This window comes from Cibotium barometz, chromosome 8 (assembly GCF_041138505.1).
Source record: "Cibotium barometz isolate CiBa-2024 chromosome 8, ASM4113850v1, whole genome shotgun sequence".
NCBI lineage: Eukaryota > Viridiplantae > Streptophyta > Polypodiopsida > Cyatheales > Cibotiaceae > Cibotium > Cibotium barometz.
Window position 1 is genome coordinate 52,624,363 of NC_141053.1, and position 22,001 is coordinate 52,646,363.

Sequence of the window (22,001 nt, forward strand, 5' to 3'; positions counted from 1 at the left end):
GGTGGTGAAGAGCCTTGTAGGTTCAAAGGTGGCAAGCTACCCTGCCCATCTATGCCATCAGCATTGTCATCGAGGGAAGGGCCAGCTGCTGCAGCGGCACGCCGAGGACCATGGGCATGAAAGAAGGTAACTACAAGGGTAGCCTCGGCTTCATTGAAATCCCATGGAAAGGCGATATGCATGTCATCAAACTGGAATATACCAGTGGCCTCCATGACCTTGTTTTGAGTGAAGCAATGGTGGTAGAGAATGAGGAGGCTGAGTGTGGAGTAGGGGGTGGAGAATCATTGAGGAGGGAGAGGTAGGATTCATGTATGAGGCGCCAGCTAGTAGTGCAGAGGTACTATAGTGCTTGGCTTGAGAGGAGGGGGAGATAAGGGTAAGGGAAGACACCATCTGTTAAGGATAACTCGATGAGGTCAAATGGGACTAAGGTAGGTAAACCATAGTGAAGTAACAGGCTCTAGGCGATTAGGGTGGCTTGCGGAAGGGGAGTTCAAAGAAGTCATGAGGGTGTTGGAAAATGATCATCCCCAAGAAGAAAAAATGGGGAATGAGGCTTAGGGTATTGAGGGGATTTTGGAAGAGCATAAGTAAATTGTTGGCGGGAGAGGGACTCCTCAATATAAATATCGTGCTACTGGAGGAGTTTGAGGCAGATGGCTTGATACTGCAAATCGAGGAGCTGTCTAGGGGTTTGATGGGGGAATGCCAAAATAGGGAGCTTGGTTATAATCTCCATAAGGGTTTCCACCTTATGATCGATCGAGCTAGATGAAGGGGCTGATGGGGCGGTTGGCAGCTAGGCAACTCGAGCCTCTACCTCGCCGAGCTGTTTGCGTAGGTGATGGAGGGTGGCCTTTATCAAGTTGCAGTGCCTTGAAAAATCATCAGTTGTGTAGGAAAGAGCTTGCTCCATAGTTTGAACCCGGCTCATTGTCCCTTGATGCAGTCCTTTGAGGATGATCATCTCTTGGTGGGCTGTCCGATCATTGCATGGACCTAGGTAACCTGTTTGCTAAAGCTTAATAATTCTAGAAATGGTCGTGCCCAGTTGTTATGTTTATTGATCAGACTTTGTTTGGAGCTCCATAAACTGCATGTTTGTCTGATATAACTCCTGAAACATGGCCTCTGTGAAATTTGGGCCACTTCCTATTGCTAGGAGATGCATTCGGTCATCTGTTGGATGAACTCTTGGGCATTGCTAACCCTGGGAAAATTTGGACACTTCTCCATGGGCCACATGGATGCTTTCTGCGTAATTCTGTCTAGAGCTGAAACTTCTAGTGCGGGCTCAACGGAGAGTGTTGACAGTGTTTTGGGTGTCACTGGCGACAAGAGGGCCCTGCCTAACCATGAGGTGATTGACAAGGTGGACATATGGCTGCTCCACTTGTGGTAATGCTGATGCCTCCCGTATAAGGCCTATGTTGCGCTGGACTAGATGGTGTCTTCCCTCGATATCCAAGATGATACCCATATGCTAGTTTGCATCATAAGTCTCTGTGAAGTGTAAGGCATTGTACAAATCTGGCCCCTAAGGCTCCAGTGTCGGTAGTTGGCCTAGTCCAATGAGCTCTAACTTATAGACCATAGTTGGGTCAGTTGTCTGCAAACAGCTCCATCGCACAGCCCTGTGTAGTAAAGGAGCTTATGCTCAACTTAACGATGGTTCTTCATCAGGGAATGGATAGTGTGTCCATTAACTTGCTTCATCCGGGTTTCACCTAGATGGGAGAGCTGGGTGGGGTGCTTTGCATACTCCTCAAAGCGGCTGATAGGCCTCTTTGAGAGCTGGGTGGGGTGCTTTGCATACTCCTCAAAGCGGCTGATAGGCCTCTTTGAGAGCTGGGTGGGGTGCTTTGCATACTCCTCAAAGCGACTGATAGGCCTCTTCCTCCTCAGGGAAGTATGGTGGAGCACCTCCAGGGAGGAGTCGGAAGCTTCAGACATCCTGAAGGCTAATTGTGAGGGTAAAGGTGTGGGAATTTTTTTGGCAGGAGTTTGGCTAGGCTGAGAGTGAAAAGTGAGAAAGTGGGAGGAGGGGCCCAATTTATATCACTCTGAAGAAGACGCGACCGTGGCAAGTTCAGGGAACAGGCGTGTGAGTGTAAGTGAACGGGAATGGCAAGAGGATTGAACGGCCACGACAAGATGATTGAATGGCCACGGGATTGGTTGGAATGGCCGTTCTCTTTGCATAAAGAGTCAGCTTGGCCATGGCAGTGTGCAGGGGAGGGAATGACCATTCCAAACTGGGAACGTTCGTCCAAGTTAGAGTCTAAGAAGGGAACGGCCATAAAAGACTTGGAACGGCCATGGGCTTTGGATTGAAAATCAAACGACCGTGGCTCTTTTCTTTTTTGGTGTGTACCATGTCACAAGTTTTGTACGAGGCTATGTTGCCCAGCACCCCATTGTGGGTTTTGTACACTGACCATGTGCCAAGTTTACCAAAGACACGAGTTTATGCCAATTGGGTGATGGGGGTAGCACGTCTTGAAGAGATTTCGATGTGAGTGGCAAGGAAGTAGCTTGGGCTGAGGGAGTTGAAGGGAGTTTCATAGTCCTGTCGATCCTTTGAATGATAGGTGGAGGAATTGTTGACGTTGAAGGTATATCTGTAATGAAATTTGTTAGTGGTGGCTTGGGGGTGACTGTGTTACATAGGACTTTTTGCTTCCTTTTTTCTTAAGTAATCGTAATGGCAGATGTTGCCTTGGTGGGTGCCCATTGAAGGGTAGGTTGCTGAGGCGTCACATGAGGTAGGGGTTTAGGTTGGAGATGTTTGGGGATCCATAGGGTCTGATTGCCTTCATAGTAATGTTGAACAAGAAGAAGAGATTTTCGGATCCACCGAAGGGTTGAGTGCGTGGGTTTAGGGTCGGTCGAGGGTTAGAGCGCCTACTATGAGGGCGTGTAGATTTGTTTTGATCATGTACCTTGTAGGCTTGAGGTTGGCGAATGAGGGGCCTACGTTGGGGGCAAGAAACTGTGGATGCCCATTGGCAAGGGGGATGGTGGGACCTTTTGGGGATCCACAATGGAGATGTTCCCTCATAGTAGCCTTGTCCTACCAAGAAGTTGCTTGGGCACCCAATCGTGAGATATCGAACCCTGTGAAGATTTGTTCAAATGGTTAGCAATGTTAGTTTGGTTAGTATAAGGTGGTGTGGTAGCTACTTGTGATTTGACCATGTGAGAGCGGGTGCTAGAGGCGTTGGTGCAGATGACATGTTGAGAGGCCTCTTTTTCAGGGGAACGGAATGCTAAGAGTGAGGTGTTGGGGTATTTGTGGTTGATGGGAGAGTGATGGGAAGTGGTTCTTCATCTATCATTAAGATGGTAACATGGCAAGAATTGTAGGGTGACCGTTCATGCATCCCAGTCGATGTTGCATCTGTTATGGCCCATCCATCCCCTACCAAGGATGATCCCTTCACTCATAGTTTCTGCAGGCATGAAATAAAACTTTCCTTCCAAGGGATTATTTCCAATGTAGAACAAAAGTGTGATTGTGCCGATGTAATGAATGTTCTATGAGGTAATCACGGTGACCACAGTTTTCTTTCAATGTGGGTACCCCAAGGGAACACCATGTTTCATAGGATAGTAAATTGTAACTAGCCCCTGTATCAACAAGAGCTATTTTTTGGGCAAAGCTGGTTGATGTGGTCATTCCTAACCATAACCAAGCTGGCTTCACCTCCCAGTATTCCTTTTCTAAGTCGATTACTTGGGCCATGTTAACCATAACATGTTTTTGCCTCAGCTTGGCCTCTTCTTGTGTAGTTTTTTTCATATCCTCATGGTCTTTTTTTTGTTGTTTTTTTATCATGGATGGCCTCAATGAGAGGGCCATAGTATCATTTAAGTTTGCTACTGTTGAAATATCCTGTCATCTCAATCAAGGGTTTCAATATGCACAATGTCCTATGGTGTGATTTAAGAGACCAAAAAAGGTCCTAACCCCCGCAGTTTAAGCTTTTTCTTATGTGTTTTTGTGTTAAATAAGAGGACCATGTCACCCTCATTCATCTTTTTGTCCTCGAGCTGGTCGTGGAACCACTCTTTACGCCTAATCTTTTTAGACTACAAGGAGGTGGGTTTCATCAAGCCTTTCAAGTTCGAATAGGAAATAGCTTAAAGCATTTTTGGTGAGTTTTTTGTTCACTACTACGACACATAGGCTTGGGAATAAGAACTCCATGGGCATGACTGCTTCAGTGCCATAGGTTAAACTGAAGATTGGGTAGCATTAGTTGCTGCCTTAGAGGACTTCTTGTGGGTGACAAGAAACTCTTGTAGAAGGAATTTGATTACTTTGTTGATGAAATGCACTCCATCGCGCTGACAAGCTTAAGAGGACACCCAAAGCATGTGATTGCAAACTCATACAGAAATTTGGCCATTGATTGGGCATTCACCTTGCGGGTGGTGCGAGCCTCTACCCACTTGGTGCGTACGTACCCCATTCAGTAGCAAAAGTAGTTTTGTGCTGGTCTTTAGGGTTGATCAACACCTGGTTGTATCCTGAGAATCCATCAAGGAAGCTATGGGCTTCTTTTCCTGCTACTCTTTGTAACACATGTTTAGTGAATGGTAAAGGATAGTGGTCCATTATGGTGGTGGCATTGACCTTTTTGCAGTCGATGCACACTCTCACTAAATTTTCATTTCTCTTGGGTACTATCACAATTGGTGATACCCACTTCGTATGTTCAATTTCATAGATGAATCCAGCGTCAATGAGTCTTTCAATCTCTTTACGAATCATCTTAGAATATTTGGGGTTCATTGGGTAAGCTCGTTGATTGACAGGCCTAGCTCCATCAACCATGGGAATGGTGTGTTGCACCACTTCTGGAGGTATGCCCTTCATATCCGTGTACTTCCAAGAAAAGCAGCAAGAAAAGCAGCCCTAGAATTCAGTTAGGAGAGCAATGATCTCTGCCTCTTTTTCCTTTGTAATGTCTTCTGCAATGAACACGGACCTTAGGTCTTTGCCTGGGCCTGCCAAGTTTACTTCCTTAACCTTGGCTAGACCGTCATATGAGGTCCTAGGTTTCCCACTATTAGACCTTTGAGCTGAATCATATTGAACAAAGAGGTTGGCCATTTTGAATGTCTTAAAGTACTTGCCGTGTTTCTTCCGCTTTAGCACTTTCCTTGCCAATTAGCATTTTTTCTTCTTTTTCTATGAGTGCTAACTTTTTGTTATGTGCCTTGCATGCCAAGCATCAAAGCTTTTTAGGGACTGCTGGTTTCTGGTTGAGTGGGTTCAACCGGTTGTGGGATAGTCGTGTGGACCAAAAGAGAGTTGTTTGTAAACTCTTTTTGCCATACGTCATTGAAATGCTAATGGGCTTCCATGGCTCCCATATATTTCAACCAATGGGTTTTAGAGCTGTCTGGGAAGATGTACCACTCTAGCCCAAGTATTTTATGGCATGTTTGGCATAGATGGACTCTTATAGTTTGTGTAGTTATGACTGAGTCCTCTACAAATGGTCTGCCCACTCATGGGGTGCACTTTCCATGTGCATAAGATTGATCTTGAAGGTGAGATCTTTTCTCAGAAAATGTAGATATGGTCAGTATCCCAGTCATGGATCATTTTGGATTCTTGCATAAAGGGTCTGCCAAAGGATGTAGTCCTATGAAAATGGCTGACGTCCAAAATTCATCACCACAAAGGTGTGGTGGTAGGTGGTTCCCAAAGTCTTAATTTTAGGATCCTTTAATAGAGCAATGGGTCTAGCGGCGGCTCCATCAGCGAGTTTAACTAACAATTGGATGTTGTCTCCAAGGTACGTGCTCCCTATTTTTCCCAGCATTGTTTGGTCACAATGCTCACTCCGGCTCCTCCATCCAAGATTGTTGTAACTTGGTGGCCGTCAAAAGTTAATGGCAAGGCTACATTAAGTTTATCACCTTCAAAGTATTGTCTGAGCTTGTTCAGTCAAACGGTAGGAGTCCCTTTTACCTTAAGAGGTATGTGAAATTATTCTTCCTCATATTCATTAGAGCTATCTGGCTCCATGGTCTCGTGCATGCCTACCCTGAGACGTCCTTCCATCCAACCTTTCAGGTCATTCCATAACTTGGGTTACCTTCGGTGCCGATTGGGATCTGAACTTGAGAAGAGAGGAACGAAGAGAGCCTGCAATGTCTCTTGGGGCAGAGGTAGTCCTATGAGGATTTTTAGGTCTGCATTGTCTCAAGCTTTTTTTAGGTGTATGGGATGGGAACAAGGATTTCTGTGTTAGTTCCCCTATGGTGTTCATCTCCTAGGCCTCCTAGATATTTCACCACCATGTCTTTCAGTTGGGGGGTAGCTTCTTATATTGTTAGCTCTAGTGGGAGAGATTGGTCTAGAAGCTCGCAAGGGTAAACCTGAGCCTCATGCACAGGTCTCTGGCTTGAGATTGATGGGCATGGTTCAAGGTAGGCAGTAGGGGGGTCAGCTTCCATCTGAGGTTGGCACTCATGAACTAACTCTTTGGCACTCATAAACTAACTCTTGGCGGCTTGGAGCCTCTCTTTTTCTTCAATAGGATTTGGATATTCTTTAAGAAATTTAGATAGCTGATGGGGGTCAATGGGTTCTTGGGCATGGCCGATTGCACGTAGCATATCTTCTTCTTCAGATGAATAAGTCAAAGGATGAGTTGTTGTGCCTGAGTTGGAACCGCTTTTGATAATCACTCTCAGCTTTCTCCCTTCCCAATCTTGGTGGCCTTCTTTCGTGAGCACCGAGTTATTCAGGCTTGTTCAAAGGTTCTTTCTTGGTCCTAACTTTGAGATGTTGATGCCTCTGCACAACAGCATGTGCTACGGCCCTTTTCCTATTCTACAGTCTGGTTACTCGGGCTTGTTCAAAGGTTCTTTCTTGGTCCTGACTTTGAGATGTTCTGCCTGAGAACCGCTTTTGATAATCACTCCGGCTCAGTCCCTTCCCAACCTTGGTGGCCTTCTTTCATGAGCGCAGAGTTATTCGGGCTTGTTCAAAGGTACTTTCTTGGTCCTAACTTTGAGATGTTGATGCTCCCTCTGCACAACAGCATGTGCTACGGGCCTTTTCCTATTCTACAGTCTGGTTACTCGGGCTTGTTCAAAGGTTCTTTCTTGGTCCTGACTTTGAGATGTTCTGCCTGAGAACCGCTTTTGATAATCACTCGGCTCAGTCCCTTCCTAACCTTGGTGGCCTTCTTTCGTGAGCGCAGAGTTATTTGGGCTTGTTCAAAGGTTCTTTCTTGGTCCTAACTTTGAGATGTTGATGCCTTTGTAGCAGCATGTGCTGCAACCCTTTGCCTATTCTACAATCTGGTTATTCCGTTGAGGGGGACTGCTCAAATGAAACCATCTCTCACACTCGACAGGTTAAGGTTGGTGCTAGGATTTGCTTCATGAGCCTTTCCCATTGTTTCGGGTAATACTGGGCAATCTTTGTACATATGATCGATATCACATCCAATGCACAGTGGTGTCAAGGCTAGAGCACCTATTGGAGCACGTGCTACTCTATTCCTATTGGGACACTCAGCCACTTGGTGAGGGCCACCACAATCATAACACTGTATGGGCAATCTTTTTGTTGTTCAATTTATATCCCTAGCTCGCGATATCGGGGCTACAAGGTATACTCAATACATTTGATCCCCCTCTATAACATAGTGACTAAGAATATGTGTGCATGCGGACTCGTGGGCTCTTGGGTTTCATAAGTGGGAGTCTCTAGGATTTCTCCCTCGTTCTCATCCTTGAAGAGTTTTGTTAGGGTTATCTGATGAGCTGGTGCAACTCTGGGTAACGAAGGCTATGGTGGGAGAACTGGGGGTGGTAGGGGCATCTCAGGGACTCTTAGGATTCCTCTTTTGGGACACCTCATGGCTAGGTTGGGGGGCATTGTGATGTGCAAGGGATGGCAAAGCCAGCGGTTGCATGGGGTTTGCAGGTAGTACCTGGGGAATTTCTCAAGCCAGAGCCAAGGCAGCCTTGTGATGGTAGGCAGTTAGAGATCTCGTGGTTTCCCCATTTCACATAGTAGGTACAATAGAGGCTTGGGCGGGGTATCAGATGAGGACATTCCGTGCCAATATGGTTTTTTGGACAAGTCGGGCGGCACCATACGAGTTCCCTTCTAGGATAGAGATGTGGATGGCCCCCTCTCGATCCCGGCATTTGGTGGATTCTGCATTGCTAGGTCATCTGTTGCATTAGAGTGGTGGCTAGTTGCTCCACATTTTGTCTAGAAGTGGATTCCTTACCCTTTTCATGAGGCTTTGTGCTGGTGGTCTTGAAGGAGGCTTCTAATGCACCATCGTGGGAACGTGTTCCCTTGAAGTTATCCTCAAACTTCAGAGCACTTCTGCAGCATTGTTCAAAAGAGGTGTGACCCAAAGAAAATAAGGAGTTGTTTAGGTGAATATCTTTGAGTCCTTCCAGAAATCTCCTAATTAATCTCTCATCAGAGAACTTGTCTGTGGTATTACAGTGCGAGTGGACATATCTAACTTTGTTTATGTAATCTCTGATGGTTTCACCCTCATTCTGTTTGACATTATTGAGCTATTCAATAGGGCTCCATCAAGTACCTTGACGAGAGTACCCTACCTTGACGAGGACCCTACCTTGACATTATTGAGCTGTTCAATAGGGCTCCATCGAGTACCTTGACGAGAGTACCCTACCTTGAAAGCTTCTTTTAGAGCCTCGAAGGAAGCTTTATCTTCTGCTTTCAGGGATCTAAACCATTGGCCCACTTCTCTATCCAAGGTGAGGCCAAAGGCACTTATCTTGGTCTGATCGTCTATATGGCCAAATGCTTCGCAGATTTGATTAAACATCTCCAGGTGAGCAATGGGATCACTTGTTCCATAAAACTTCGAGGTGGTCAACTTTGAGATGTTTGCTGGTTTGGTTCGTTCTTGCCTAGGTTGAACTGGTGCAGGGGGGTTAATGCTCAGCAGCTACCCCCCTCCCTATTTCCATGGCAATTCTTAACATTTCAAGTGTCAACACTATCATGGATAGTGCAGGTGGTTTAGGTTGGGGAATAGGTTGTAGAAGAGCGGTATTGGGTGGATAGTAGGCAAGTGGGGGTCTTTGTCCTCTGGGAGAACATGGTTGTGGTCCACGGGGTCCTGCTTGTGGTACAATGGGTGTACCTCTTGAGGTGGGTACTATTGATAGGATGGCGGGCCCTATTGTGGTGATGGGCCTGGGTAGACTCATTATCTCTGGTGTGATGACTCAAGCCTCTCGAAAGATGGACATGATTCTTGGTTTGGCAAGGTTTCAAGGGCTCAGAACGAGTCTACTACCCCTGAGATGGGTATGGGTGTCTCCATTCTAGTAGTTGGATTTGGGTTTGATGGCTCCTGCCTTGGGTGACTTCCACTCTAGGGTTTAGAGGTGGAGTGGCCGCATTTTCTTGAGGTTGATCCATATTTCTCACCTTGGGTCGCCTTTCTACAATGTGTGCTTCCTAGGATAAAATTGCAAAGCCTTGACGTAAGGCTTTGCTGCTGAGAATGAGTTGGAGAGATAAGAGCAAGTTCTTGGACAGATGGTCTGTCCATGCACTGTGGTTCAAGCTCTCTCGCCTCTGGGTCTAGGGTCCCTCGTCCACTATAGGGAGGTCCTCATGCTCGCTGCTGCTGGTACTATCAAAGACAAGCACCATTCGACTCCACGCGGTATTTATTGATGGGTCCAATCTGATTTGTGAAGGGGCATCTAAAGAGCTTACTTCTTCACCAACCTACCCGAGCGTAGGTACATGGGAATATAGGTTCACTACTCTGAACCCCCAAAAGAAAAGATGTTTTTGTGTGTGTGTGTGTGAAGGAACGGTCGTACGCTTGTGAGCGAACTGGCATACACTCCTCAATGAGAGAAGGAACAGCCGTTCGCTTCTCTACTGGCAAGCTATGCGGGCATTCCTTTAAAGGTTGGCATGGGCGTTTGCGCTTCAGGTTCGCGAAGGAGCATGCGCATGAGTTTATGAGCCGGTTAGAACGAGCGTGGCAAGGTGCAAAAGGAAACTCGAATGGGTGTTCGCTTCTGAAGGAACAGGCATTCACGAGCGATGAGATTGATTGAAACGGGCGTGGCATGGTGGTGTGGTGGGCGTTCACTTTAAGGTTGGAACGGGCGTTCGCTTCCGGCTCTAGGAAGGAACGGGTGTGCGAGAGTTGGAACATACGTGTGCTTGTGGGCGAATGGCCATGGCACTATCTGGCAGAGATTTTTTCTAATTTGATTGGCTTATTTATTACAAGTCTGATAGCCAGTTTGACAGTACAAAATTCTCCTTATTTAATTGCACTTTAATGCACATTAGGCCTAATTAAATATAGTTAAACTAATTTTTAATGCACATTAGGCCTAATTAAATACAGTTAGGCCTAATGTGCATTAAATACACTTTAATGCACATTAGGCCTAATTAAATACAGTTAAACTAATTTTAATGCTCCTGGCAAATTTAGGCAAAAAATCTAACAGATTTGGGTTGCAGGCGGAAGGAACAAGCATTCCCTGAAGTTGCCACGAACGTTCGACTCTCAGAGATGCTTGGCAAACTAGAATTTCACCTAAAAAGCTCTCCAATCAACAACTGATTTGGGCACCTTCCCAGGGTCTTTTGATGTTTTTGTTTTTACAAGGAGCTAGATCTAATCTCTAGCTACTTATTGATAGCTATAATGCATGGTTGAAGCTAATGGATAGAGATTAATTGAATGATCAAACAAAAGTTTAAACATGATGAAAAACATAAAAATTAAAAATTGCTTGAATATTGAGGGCAAATAGGGGCACTTACTTACTTCTTCCCCACTCTCAGTGAAGACTTGAATGCTCCTATGCTCAACTAACGATCAAATCTCTGGGTAATCTCTGACAAAATAGAAAATGAACAATGTTAATCAACCAACCAGTGGGTTTGCATCCCAACCGAGCAAAATCAAGCTCTAGCTCTGCTAATGAATCAAGTAGAGGACCCTAAGCCAAATGCTAATCCCCATCAACATTGCCAAAGATGTTAACGGTTTAACATGCTACCTCACAAACATAAGAGAAAAGAAGAAGAGAGTGCTTTGCAAGGGTTGAATCCGGTGACTTACACTTGGCCAACCCTATTAGGGTTAACTCCTCGATGTGAGGCCGCTAGGGGCTCAATCTACACTCTCTTTGTGTCACCCAAAGAGAAATCCAAGCAAGCTAGGTAGGAGTAAGAAGGAAGGAGATATGGAGAGCTCAACCTCTACCTCATGCTAATCGTATGCGAATAAGATGAGCAATGAGAAGGGAGTGAAGGAGAGAAGGGAGAGGAACACTATTCCTATTCACATACACCAACAATCACAAGCAGTAAAGCAAATTACCATAAACTCAAGAGAGAGTGAGAGAGACAAAGCAAAAATCAATTGAGAAAAATGGGATTTTCCCATTTTCATATTCTATAAAATATTTTATATACATGAGCTCACTTTTTACAATGGTCGACTGCCCAATTACACAAATGGGGGCCCAAAACTACTCTTCCTAGTTTAACTAGCTGTATGTACATTAATTCCTTATGACCGGCATTACACAAATCGTAAGCTCGGACATCCCTTGTCTCATTTACAATTGGCGCTTAGGGCGGTGTGACAAAAAAAAGATGGATTATTGCAAGAGTAATGTGGTAGTCCTGTGAAAGGTCATGTTAACCAGAGTGGTTAACAAAAGTAATGGATAGATAGTCGTGATACATTTATACTACCACAACATTGTGAGGAGTAATAATTTTTAAGAAAATGCATGTTATTTTTCTTCTATATATTAGCTTTTTGTTATTATAGAATGGAAAAAACACAATAAATCTTATAATATGGAGCAATTATCTTCCAACTAGCTTCCTCGGGTGGTATGTAATACAAGCTGCACCTTGAAAAGAAAACACATATTTGAAGATAAAGATGTTGAGGAAAGAAATGGAAGAAGGTGATAATTTCCCTAATGCTTTGGATGGTAATTGTGTGACGAGATGCTCATAATGTAAATGTTATGGATGATGATGTCATTGAGAATCAATTATTCTATAGAATCAATTGATAGAACATCATCTACTGAATTTACTGATAGTACATCCTCAAATCCTTCTGTGGTGGATAGTAATGCATTTCCTTTTAATATCATATTTGAAGATATTACAAATTGACCTCTTTGGAGCCATGGACCTTATTCATTAAATTTCTTTTATATTCTCAAGTCAAATGTATTCTCAACAAGTAAGTAATATTTTTGATAAAATGCATTAGTAAATTGTGATGAAAATACCAACACCAATACCAAGCCCATAAGATAACATGCGAAAAACAACTAGCCTTTTAAATCTCGGGAAAATGTCAATACTATGGTAAATCTCTTGTGGTTGCATATGCTATCAAACTTTGATACTATAAGGACCCCTATTATTCTATCTATCAAATGCACCTCCAAAGAGAAGAAAAATAGATAAAAGAATATATCAAAAGATAAACTCAAAGGAGAGATAAAAAGAATCAAAACAAAATCCAAGTAAACATGGCTACAATCATGGACCTCTAGGAAGAAAAGTGAAAAGTCAAGCCAACACAACTTCGGAATAGCATACCAAAACAAAAAAGATATTGGACCATAAATTGGCTCCTTTTGACATAGAAGAAAGTCACAATTTTATGCCCCATGAAATGTATTATGCATTGACATAGAAGAAAGTCACAATTTGATGTCCCATGAAATGTATCGTGAATCACAAAAAAAAATCAATAAATCTATTGAACAAGGTTAATTTCCATAAACACCTCCATAAATTTTACTCATTCACACACTGTTATTAGCATTAAGGTTTCAAAAATTATGTTTCACATTGGAAATTACCTCATTGAAGGGAAATTTTATATTTGTTGAGTATAAATAATGTTGGATATCTGCTCCACCCTTAGGTAACTATGCATACACCGGCTAACTCTACTTTGTGAGCCCCCTCTATATGAGGAGAAGGCATTTATGAGTAGCACGGGTCGCCTGGTAGGTCCCGGTTTAAACAGCGAATGGTGGTCGATTGTGGCCAGATAGCATGAGACGATTCTAGAGAAGGTTGGCACACTGCCAACCAGGCTACATGCATATGCAGTGAGTTATTATACACCTACTACATATGGACTGTAAATTTTGGGTCTGTTGTGGCGTGCAGTTTCACACCAGCCTACTTGGGGGAGGGTGCGGAGGGGGGGCGTGAGCCCCTCTCTGCAGGGGGGTTGGGGGGGGGGATGACTCCCCCCAGCCCGAAGGGCCGTTTATGCGCTAAACTCCATGCGGACTTTGCGGGCCAATCGGAATATAGATTCGGTGGTCATTTATGATTGCATGATGAAAAATCATGCACGCAAAGCTCTATTTAGCGAGACAGTCTTTTCCACTAAAATCACTCTTCACCCATGCTTTTTGCATACAGCCTTCGCTCTCACTTCTTCTAGTAAGCTATCAAAGCTTCTTCACTGAAGCACACGGCTGGGAAGCCATAGCTATCTATTGTAATTGCATACAGTAATCAAAAATTTTTGATTCTCCATATCTCTGTGTTTCTCTTGTCTACAAAGATCTTGGCTTCTGTTGTTTCATAATTTCTGACAAATAATGCAAGAAGAACTTCTCATAAAGGAAGAGGATCCATGGATGGGGCATATCAAGTGTCAAATCCTAAGATATATCACTCTTCAACTCTAAAATTATTGAAAATGGTCCTATTGAGTGAAGAAGAGCCATTTAACCATATGCCAATCATGGGAAAATGATTCCAAAACATCTTCACCTCCATAACCACTTTTGACAAAGACTGTTCCTTGTTAGCCAAATAACCTCATCCAAGTCATTCACTCCCTTCCAAAATATTCAGCCTAGCCTCTCTAATGATTCTCTCCCTTCCAAAATATTCAACTAACTACATAGCTAAGTGATTCTCTCCCTTTCAAAATATTCAACCTCCCCTTGCCAAGCATTTCGAAAGCCTCTGTTGACTTCCCCTAGACATTTAGCCTAATGAACCAAATTTATAGAAGCCTAGACCATACTCCTATCTTTACCCCCAAGAACAAATTACCCCCCCTCTCGAGCGCCCCCCCTCTCGAGCGCCCCACCACCACCACCACCACCTTTCCCTTGGCCCACACCCCAAAGTCTCATCCTCACAATGGTCATCATTGGTGGTGGGTATGCAAGATCATTGTCCATGCCAAGGCTACTTTAACGTGTACGTCAAAGTAGTGTGAATATGCAACATGCCTTATGCAAAGAATGTTAGTGCTATAATTTATTTTTTAATGTAAATTATACAATTAATATGTAGAAACACATTCTAAATTGCTACGATGTTTTATAAAATAATCTACATTGTAAAGAAAAACTAGCCTTATTTTGTGTTCTATCTAGCAACAAGCGTACAGAAAGACTAAAAAATATTTTGTTTTCTGACTAGCAAACAAGCATACAAAAAGACTAATATATATATATATATAATGAAATGTGGGACTTAGATGCAAAAATCAATAACTTGCATTTAACACACACACAAACAAGTTTTGGAAACAAAAAGGGGATACATGACTTGCATTCTAAATTGGATTCTCACATCTTAACTTGGCTTAGTGTTTTTACAATGATGTGAAATGGGTTATTTTGACTTTTTGTGATGTTTAACTTGTTAACATATTAAACTACCTTTTACGTTTTTTTAAAATATACTTAAAAACTCACTAGGCTTATTTAAAAATCGTATAGCTTAAAAAAATATTAAATGTAAGTTTTTCACTATCTTATTATTTTCATTTAGCAAAAGTTTCACTTAAGGTAATTTTGTATGATTTTATAAAACTTTAAGACATTTTGTTTCTATATAAGGTTCTTTTTTTGGTAGCTATCTTTTTGAACGACTTTGTCTTGGGCCTCGATTGTGAGGTTGCAATGTCATCATCATAGTACTCGTGTTAATTTAAAAAACTAAGAGATGAAAGATAGGGCATTATTATCGTCATAAATGCATGATGTGAGTTCAATAACAATAGGGAAAAAGAAATCTCACTTTTTGTAATATCCATAAAATTATTGAGCATTGATATTTTATTGACCTTGAATTGTTTCAGTATAATGGTATCTTGTATTTTCTTTCATGTAGAAGAGTAGTAGCAAAGTTAGTAAGTTAATAAAACACATGATCATAACATCAACCATGAGATAAAGGATGGCTTCTTTTTAGACATTGATGATGCATAACTTCTCAATAGTAACCTTTAAATAGTGTTACATTAATGATATGAGTAATATGGATTTTTACCTTCATATACTACAGAGGCAATGCAATGATTGATGCAATTAATGGTCCATGGCACTATTCTTATAGGTTGTTTATTAGTGAGATTGATTATGTGAGATGTTATACATGAAATGTATGTTGTTTATTAGTGAGCATGATTATATGAGATGTTATACATGAATATAATGAGTTGGTGACGATAGGACAACATGGTAAAGAGTTGCTATGAGAGATTGAATTATGACACCTTGGAATATGAATGAAAAAGATAAAACCCTAGAGAAATTGGAGTTCAAAAATATTAATTAGGGAAAGCTAATTATTAGTTTACTACTTCGGGGGTTCACTCTATAGAAAACCTACATCAGGGTAATTTGAAATCCCTTATCCATAAATTTGGGTATTTAAAATAATTTCTTTTTATATATGAACTTACAATTTGTTTTTAAAATCCATTAAAAGAGCCCTTTACATTGTTTTATATGTACCTAAAAAATGTCAATTAAACCCCTTCTAGGGAACGCAGATGTGAACTCACATGTTACACTTACATCTTTTTAAGTGAACCCCTCATGGTTTTTTAGTGACGACCATTGTGATAATTTTGGTTTCTTATATATTGAATGCATTTGGTTGAACTAAAACTGCACACAAGGCTGGCTAGTTAGCACTATGTGAGTTACAAATTGGAGTTCGATGAGGCACCCTAGTGTTATTTAGGAACGAGGTTAAGATTGCATGCTTTATTCAAGGTAGGTTACAAGATTCAAGCATGAGTGATCTAATAGAATCACCATCAAGTCTTTCTTAAGAAAAATTAGAGAATGTGTATATGTTTAAATCATCAATAATGAGGTGCAAAAAGTGTGTACAATTAGGCATTCTACTTCTCAAGAAGGGAAGTAGTGCTAGATCTAGTAGAAAAGAGAAATTGGCCGTTTAAATTTGTATGTTCATTGCCTAAAATAGAGTCAAACTTAGCACAACTTTTTAAAAAAAGTCAAAAGAAAGGCACATTTAAAATTTTATGTTTTCATTTTGTGAAGTGAAAATGATAGCATTGCTAATAGTTCCAATAATACAAAATAGAAACTACCATAGGGGAGTTTTTGAATCTTAAAGTACCTTGATAGAGGCATGAGAAATGCGAGCCATTACCCCTATTTTGGTAAAATTTCTTTTTTGTTTTTACAATTTGTTTCCTATGTGATCATTTCACTAATGCGTTTTTCCTTCAAGATGTGTGACCTAAATTGCTAAAAGGTTTAGAAAACAATTGGAAGAAAAAAGAAGGCTAAATAAGGCATCATATTTCCTTTTCCTCTCAACAAATGAAGGGCTACCATGCCACAAACTTATCCACATGTATTTTCTATGAAAACCTAGCATCCTAGTGCCCATAAAAAATACATATACTACATTCAATTTTTTTTCAAGTCATTACTATTATGGTAACAAAAGTTGGTGGACTTGGAGGTACTCAAAATCATTTTCGTTGATGAAAACCAATAAACGCATACGTGTGAGAATATGTAAAAAGCCTAGACAAAGAGATGTAAAAATATAAATTTACTAGTAGCTCTCACTACTAAATTAAACTAGCTTTCAAACCTCTTCCTTTCTCCTTTGCATGGGAGATGGATCTAAGAAGTAGAATGCAAAGGTAGCATGCGAAAATTTATCATAGATAACTCGAAAAAGCATTTTGAATATAGCCCCTTAACAGATGTAAATGTATCCCAAGATACTTCTATATCATGTTACCAAACTAGTGTTAAAACGCAACTAGACATTCCCCATGTTCATTTTTTGGTGGCTTTTAATCAACTATGAATATGCCATGTTGAATATTTTATTCTCCTAGTGTTTACTTTAGACTCCTTTGTTTAATATTTTATTTTCCTAGTGCTTATTTTAACTCCTATTTTTAGCATACAAGGAGAAGAGCACTCTATCTTTTTCTTTGTTCTCTTCACAAGAAAACTTTCTTTTTCTCTACATTGCATCAATTAGAGCAACCACGCATGCACACACACCCACCCCACACCAAATGTTTTTCTTTTTAATAATGATTTTTTATGACTATGTCTACATGTCTTTTTTGACTTGTTGCTATTTAGATCTCGTGTGCATGATGTCCTTTTGTGTGTTTGGAAACACAATGAAGTAAAATTGTAGTTTGCAAAGACCAATATGTGTGAAAGGGATAGGGGTGGGTTTGTGAAGGGGGCGTGAGTGGGATATAGTGGGGGAATGAGGTTATGGACAAAAAGTGACTGGTGGAAGAGGCTGGGCAAGGCAAACCTCGGGCTTGTGATGCTTCGAAGAGGGGGTGGGTGAAGCGGGTCGTGATTAGAGAGGGGAGGAGGGAGAGTGGAAGAGCTAACTATGGGGCATAAGCATTGTCTCAAACAAAGTGTTGTTAATGCTATTAGTTAAGTGAGCATGAAAGGAAAAAGGGAAAACTGATTTTAACACTTTATTTACTTTAGCTAGCATTTAAAGTAGTTTAATATTTTTAAAGCATTTAAAGTAGTTTAAAATTTTAAAATAACATTAGAGATTCTTGAAGGTGAATTGTGCCACATAGCACTAAAACTAGACCACCATATCACTCTTACAGCCTATTGCAACTTGAGACTGAAGGGAGCCTATTGCAACTTGAGACTGAAGGGAGTGAAGGTGGGCGGCCAGGCTCGACACCTTCTACAATCTAAGACCTTATGTAAGGTCTAATTAAATAATTGCTTTGCACCTGTTTAATTAATACAACTAGAATTGTTCGTTCATTTAATTGTTGGACACTTGAGTGCTCAAATTCAACTCAAAAAGTCTTAGAAGATGTCTTTTAGGTTTGTGACTTGATAGGCAAACTATTGGCAAGGCTAACAAGGTTGTGTGTATGTATATCATCATGACCGTGCAAAGTCACATAAAGTTGACCATGTTAGAGATTGGAACTTGGAAAGGGAGTGAGTGTGAACACCCAAAGGCAGTGGGGTTAACTACAACCACCACCAGGAGGCCGTACTTAGACCTGAAGCCTAAGGCTGAGAGCAATGATGGGAAGCAATTGTTCGATCGGTTCCTTTGAGTTCTAGCTTCTTTATAACGCCCTTCTATATTTAGTCCCCTCTCATTGCTCTCTCCCACACACATCTGCGTGTCTCTCTCTCTCTCTTCTTTTGTTTGTTTGTGTGTGTGTTTGTTTTACTAGTATGGGTCGCACCCCTTGCTGCCAAAAAGAGGGGCTAAAAAAAGGTCCATGGACTCCCGAAGAAGATCAGAAGCTAATTGATTTCATCAAACAGCATGGCCATGGGAATTGGAGAGCTTTACCTAAGAAATGTGGTGATGTTTCATGGCTTACTTTAGAACACAATTGTGTACGTGAATGAACTGATTGACTCTCTGAGAGAGAGAGATCACACAGAGAGCGCGCTTGAGCTTGAGCTTCACGCTATTCTGGTTTTGTTATGCTGTTTTATTTTTCCAGGTCTCCTAAGGTGTGGCAAAAGCTGTAGACTGCGTTGGACCAACTACCTTAGGCCTGATATCAAACGAGGGTGCTTCTCCCATAGCGAAGAACAGAAGATAATCCAGCTGCATGCACTAGTGGGCAACAAGTAATTATATTCTCCACTCTCTAATTCTCATTCCATTGATCAATAAGTTCTTATTCTCCATACTTCCATTGATATTAACCACTTTTTTAATCGATCGATAATTAAAACTCAATTCGATTAGTTAATCCTTATGATTTTTCCAATTAGGTGGGCATTCATAGCGTCTCAGCTTTCCAAGAGGACTGATAATGAAATCAAGAACTATTGGAACACTGTGCTGAGGAAAAGGTTACAGAAGATGGGCTTAATATTCACAGACACCACACACCAGCTGCATCATAAAGCATCAGAAAGCTCCTCCAAAGGTTCTCCTACTAGCCGCAGCATGGTCTCTAGCTGTAGCCACCTCGCTCAATGGGAGAATGCCAGGCTTGAAGCTGAGGCAAGGCTTGCTAAAGAGTCCAAAAAAGGTTCTAGATCCTCACTTAATTGGCCAGCTGGTTTCAACTTAAGCACTAACTCATCAGCTAATCACCCCTCTAAGAGCCAGTTCAAGGAGCGTAATCAATCTGGGCTCTCATGTTTGGATTTTAACAGACAGCTGGACTTGATGCAAGATCATACGAAGCATCATATACTACTGGCAAATTGCAGTACCCCCTCAACCGCTAATATCAATAATATTAGTTCAGGCTCCGCTTCTAGTAGCTGTGAGAGTGTTGATGTTGGATCATCAACTAAATCTTGTCAAGAGAGCATGACCCCAGCTGTTAAGCTTGGTCTTAATGGGAGATTATCTTGGAAAACACAAGAGCTGTCACTGCTCGAGAGTAATAATCTAGTCCGAAACTCTCTTCAATATACTTCAAAATCATCACGTGATAGTAAGATGGATAAAGCTCGTGATGCCGACGTGGAGAATCCTCAGAAACCTGCAGCAAGAGGGGATATTATGGTTAATCAGATTGATGATAGCATGATTAGCCTGTCATTAGCAGATACCCTGCACGATCTGTTATTTGAAGTGGATGATAGTTCCTCTAATCTAGTATCTACATGGAGGAGCGAGAAGAATGAGCCCATCCTAAGCGAGGTGCAGGAGGATGCTACAATGTTAGGGAACAATCACAGGGGCCATGATATGCTGATTGACGATGATTTGGATTATTATGATAATTGCAATAACAATAACAGTAATAATGATAATAGCACGAGAGACTCCACGAATCAAGAGGTGGAAGGTGGCATGTTATCATCAAGGGCGCTATCTGATCATCATCATCATCATGGGGTTGTCTCCACAGCGTTTGATGCAATGGGCTTGACAGAAGACCTTAACTTTCATCAATTTGACACCTTGCTGTGTGAGCAAAATGCAGCCCAGATTAATAATCTGGTAAGGGAACTCCTGTTTGATACCACTTGTGCTCCTCGCCCCTAGTGTCATGAATTCTTCAACTCTAGATCATTGACAACTGTTAGCCAAAAAGCTGCTTAAGAGCTTCATTGTTATCCATGTAAAGGTTCCAAGGCTATATTGTACAATGATCACTCTGAAACATTGTCAATCTCACTGTACATGGAAGTTAGAATGGTTTATACTGGCAACTCGAGATGGCCAAATAAAGCTTTGCTATTTCATGCATGTGTTTAGAATTGTTTGTCCTTTAAATTTCTAGTTGCAGTGAGGGGTAATGTTTTTTTGGACCTTATAAAATGGGCATCTTCAAGTGTAGTTTTTTTGTAAAATTTGTGTTGTTTATTAATTAGTGGAAATGGCAAAATACACCATCCGATTAAACTAACCCCTAGAATGTTCTCAAAACCTTGGTCAACTAAGATGGGTTGCTTGTCTCGTGATCAATAAGCTAGAGGGGTGTACTTTTATGAAGGCCTACATACAACGTGCGTTCAAAGGGTATTAAAGAATAGTATCGTTTTTTGTGAATTTTAACTTAATAAAATGACCCCTTTTCTTTTTTAAACTTACAGGTTTTTTTTCATAATGTCATTTGAAACCATAGATTTCTGTAAATTTTTCTCAGAATCTTGGTTTTAAAAACCTTTCCTAATGATCGCACATATTTTTAAGTGAACCCCCCGAGTCAATAAGTCTTGCTTATAGCACTCAAAAATATATTGGATACATTGTATTATGATCAATTCATTATATCATTACAATCAATTCAAGTCCCTTCATTTTGATAAAAGTAACACTTTGTAAAGATTCCTTCAATTGTTTGGTTTAAAAAACCCCTCTATACGTACATTTTTTATAAGTTAAACTCCATCGCAAAATAAAACCTCTTCAATTGAATGCATGTGCGATCATTTTTCAGTGACCCCCCTCCCCCCCCTTCCTTTTCAAGTTTCTGTGCTAATCGTGTGTAATTAATAAGTATGTTAATCAGAAGCAAGGATTGGCCCAATACCAATAACTTAATTACAATCAATGTTTACATTATACCCAATCATGTTTACATTATATCCAATTTGATTACAGTCTAGGTTCATATCAAATCCGACAACGTCTTGGGTAGCCAACACCACATCCAATCTTCCTATCGAAGGATCTATTCCTCAAGGGTTCATTTTGCCCCAAGATTTCAAACTAGTTCATATCGGGTCTGGATATAGGCAACCATGCTAGGAGCTACTATGTTAAATGATTTAGGTGGTGTGTTGAGCTCACTTTATTAAAAATGCCACTTGACTCTATCAAGTGAAGTAACTTAAATGATCACCCAATGTTCAATGTGAACGTAAAGCCCATTTGAACCTCCAAAAGAAACCCAAAGTTTGAAAATTGGGTTTCAAAAAAAGGTCACCTAGGTACATTTTGTTGAGTTACGAATTTCACTTGAAGGCCAATCTAGATTGTAGGTGCAATTTTGAACTCCAAGGTAAGGTTACTTATTTTAGTTCAATGGTTGTAACTTTTTTTTTTGGTAAAAATGAGAAGAAGGCTTGATCAAGTTGGTTGTGCTCAACAATTCTGAGCTAGGTGTTGTTGAGTTAGCGAGTTGAGTTGCCAAACTAGGTTTCATTGCTAGTTGCCTAGCCAATTGACTTGTGCAAATGAAACCACG

At 41.2% G+C, this 22,001-nt stretch overlaps 1 protein-coding gene across 3 annotated transcripts; it reads left to right on the forward strand.

The window, feature by feature from the left end:
• The first annotated feature begins 18,408 nt into the window (after nucleotides 1-18,408).
• Nucleotides 18,409-20,551, forward strand: LOC147636393 (uncharacterized). 3 transcript variants are annotated; one of them, XM_086801145.1, is made up of 3 exons: nucleotides 18,409-18,697; nucleotides 18,843-18,972; nucleotides 19,120-20,551. In XM_086801145.1, the coding sequence occupies exons 1-3, from the start codon at nucleotides 18,565-18,567 to the stop codon at nucleotides 20,351-20,353; spliced, it is 1,497 nt and encodes a 498-aa protein (XP_086657271.1). In that variant the 5' UTR covers nucleotides 18,409-18,564; the 3' UTR covers nucleotides 20,354-20,551. The 3 variants fall into 3 exon arrangements, with proteins under 3 accessions (XP_086657271.1, XP_086657272.1, XP_086657273.1); XM_086801146.1 differs by having other exon boundaries at nucleotides 18,409-18,694; XM_086801147.1 differs by having other exon boundaries at nucleotides 18,600-18,732.
• The last annotated feature ends 1,450 nt before the right edge of the window (nucleotides 20,552-22,001 follow it).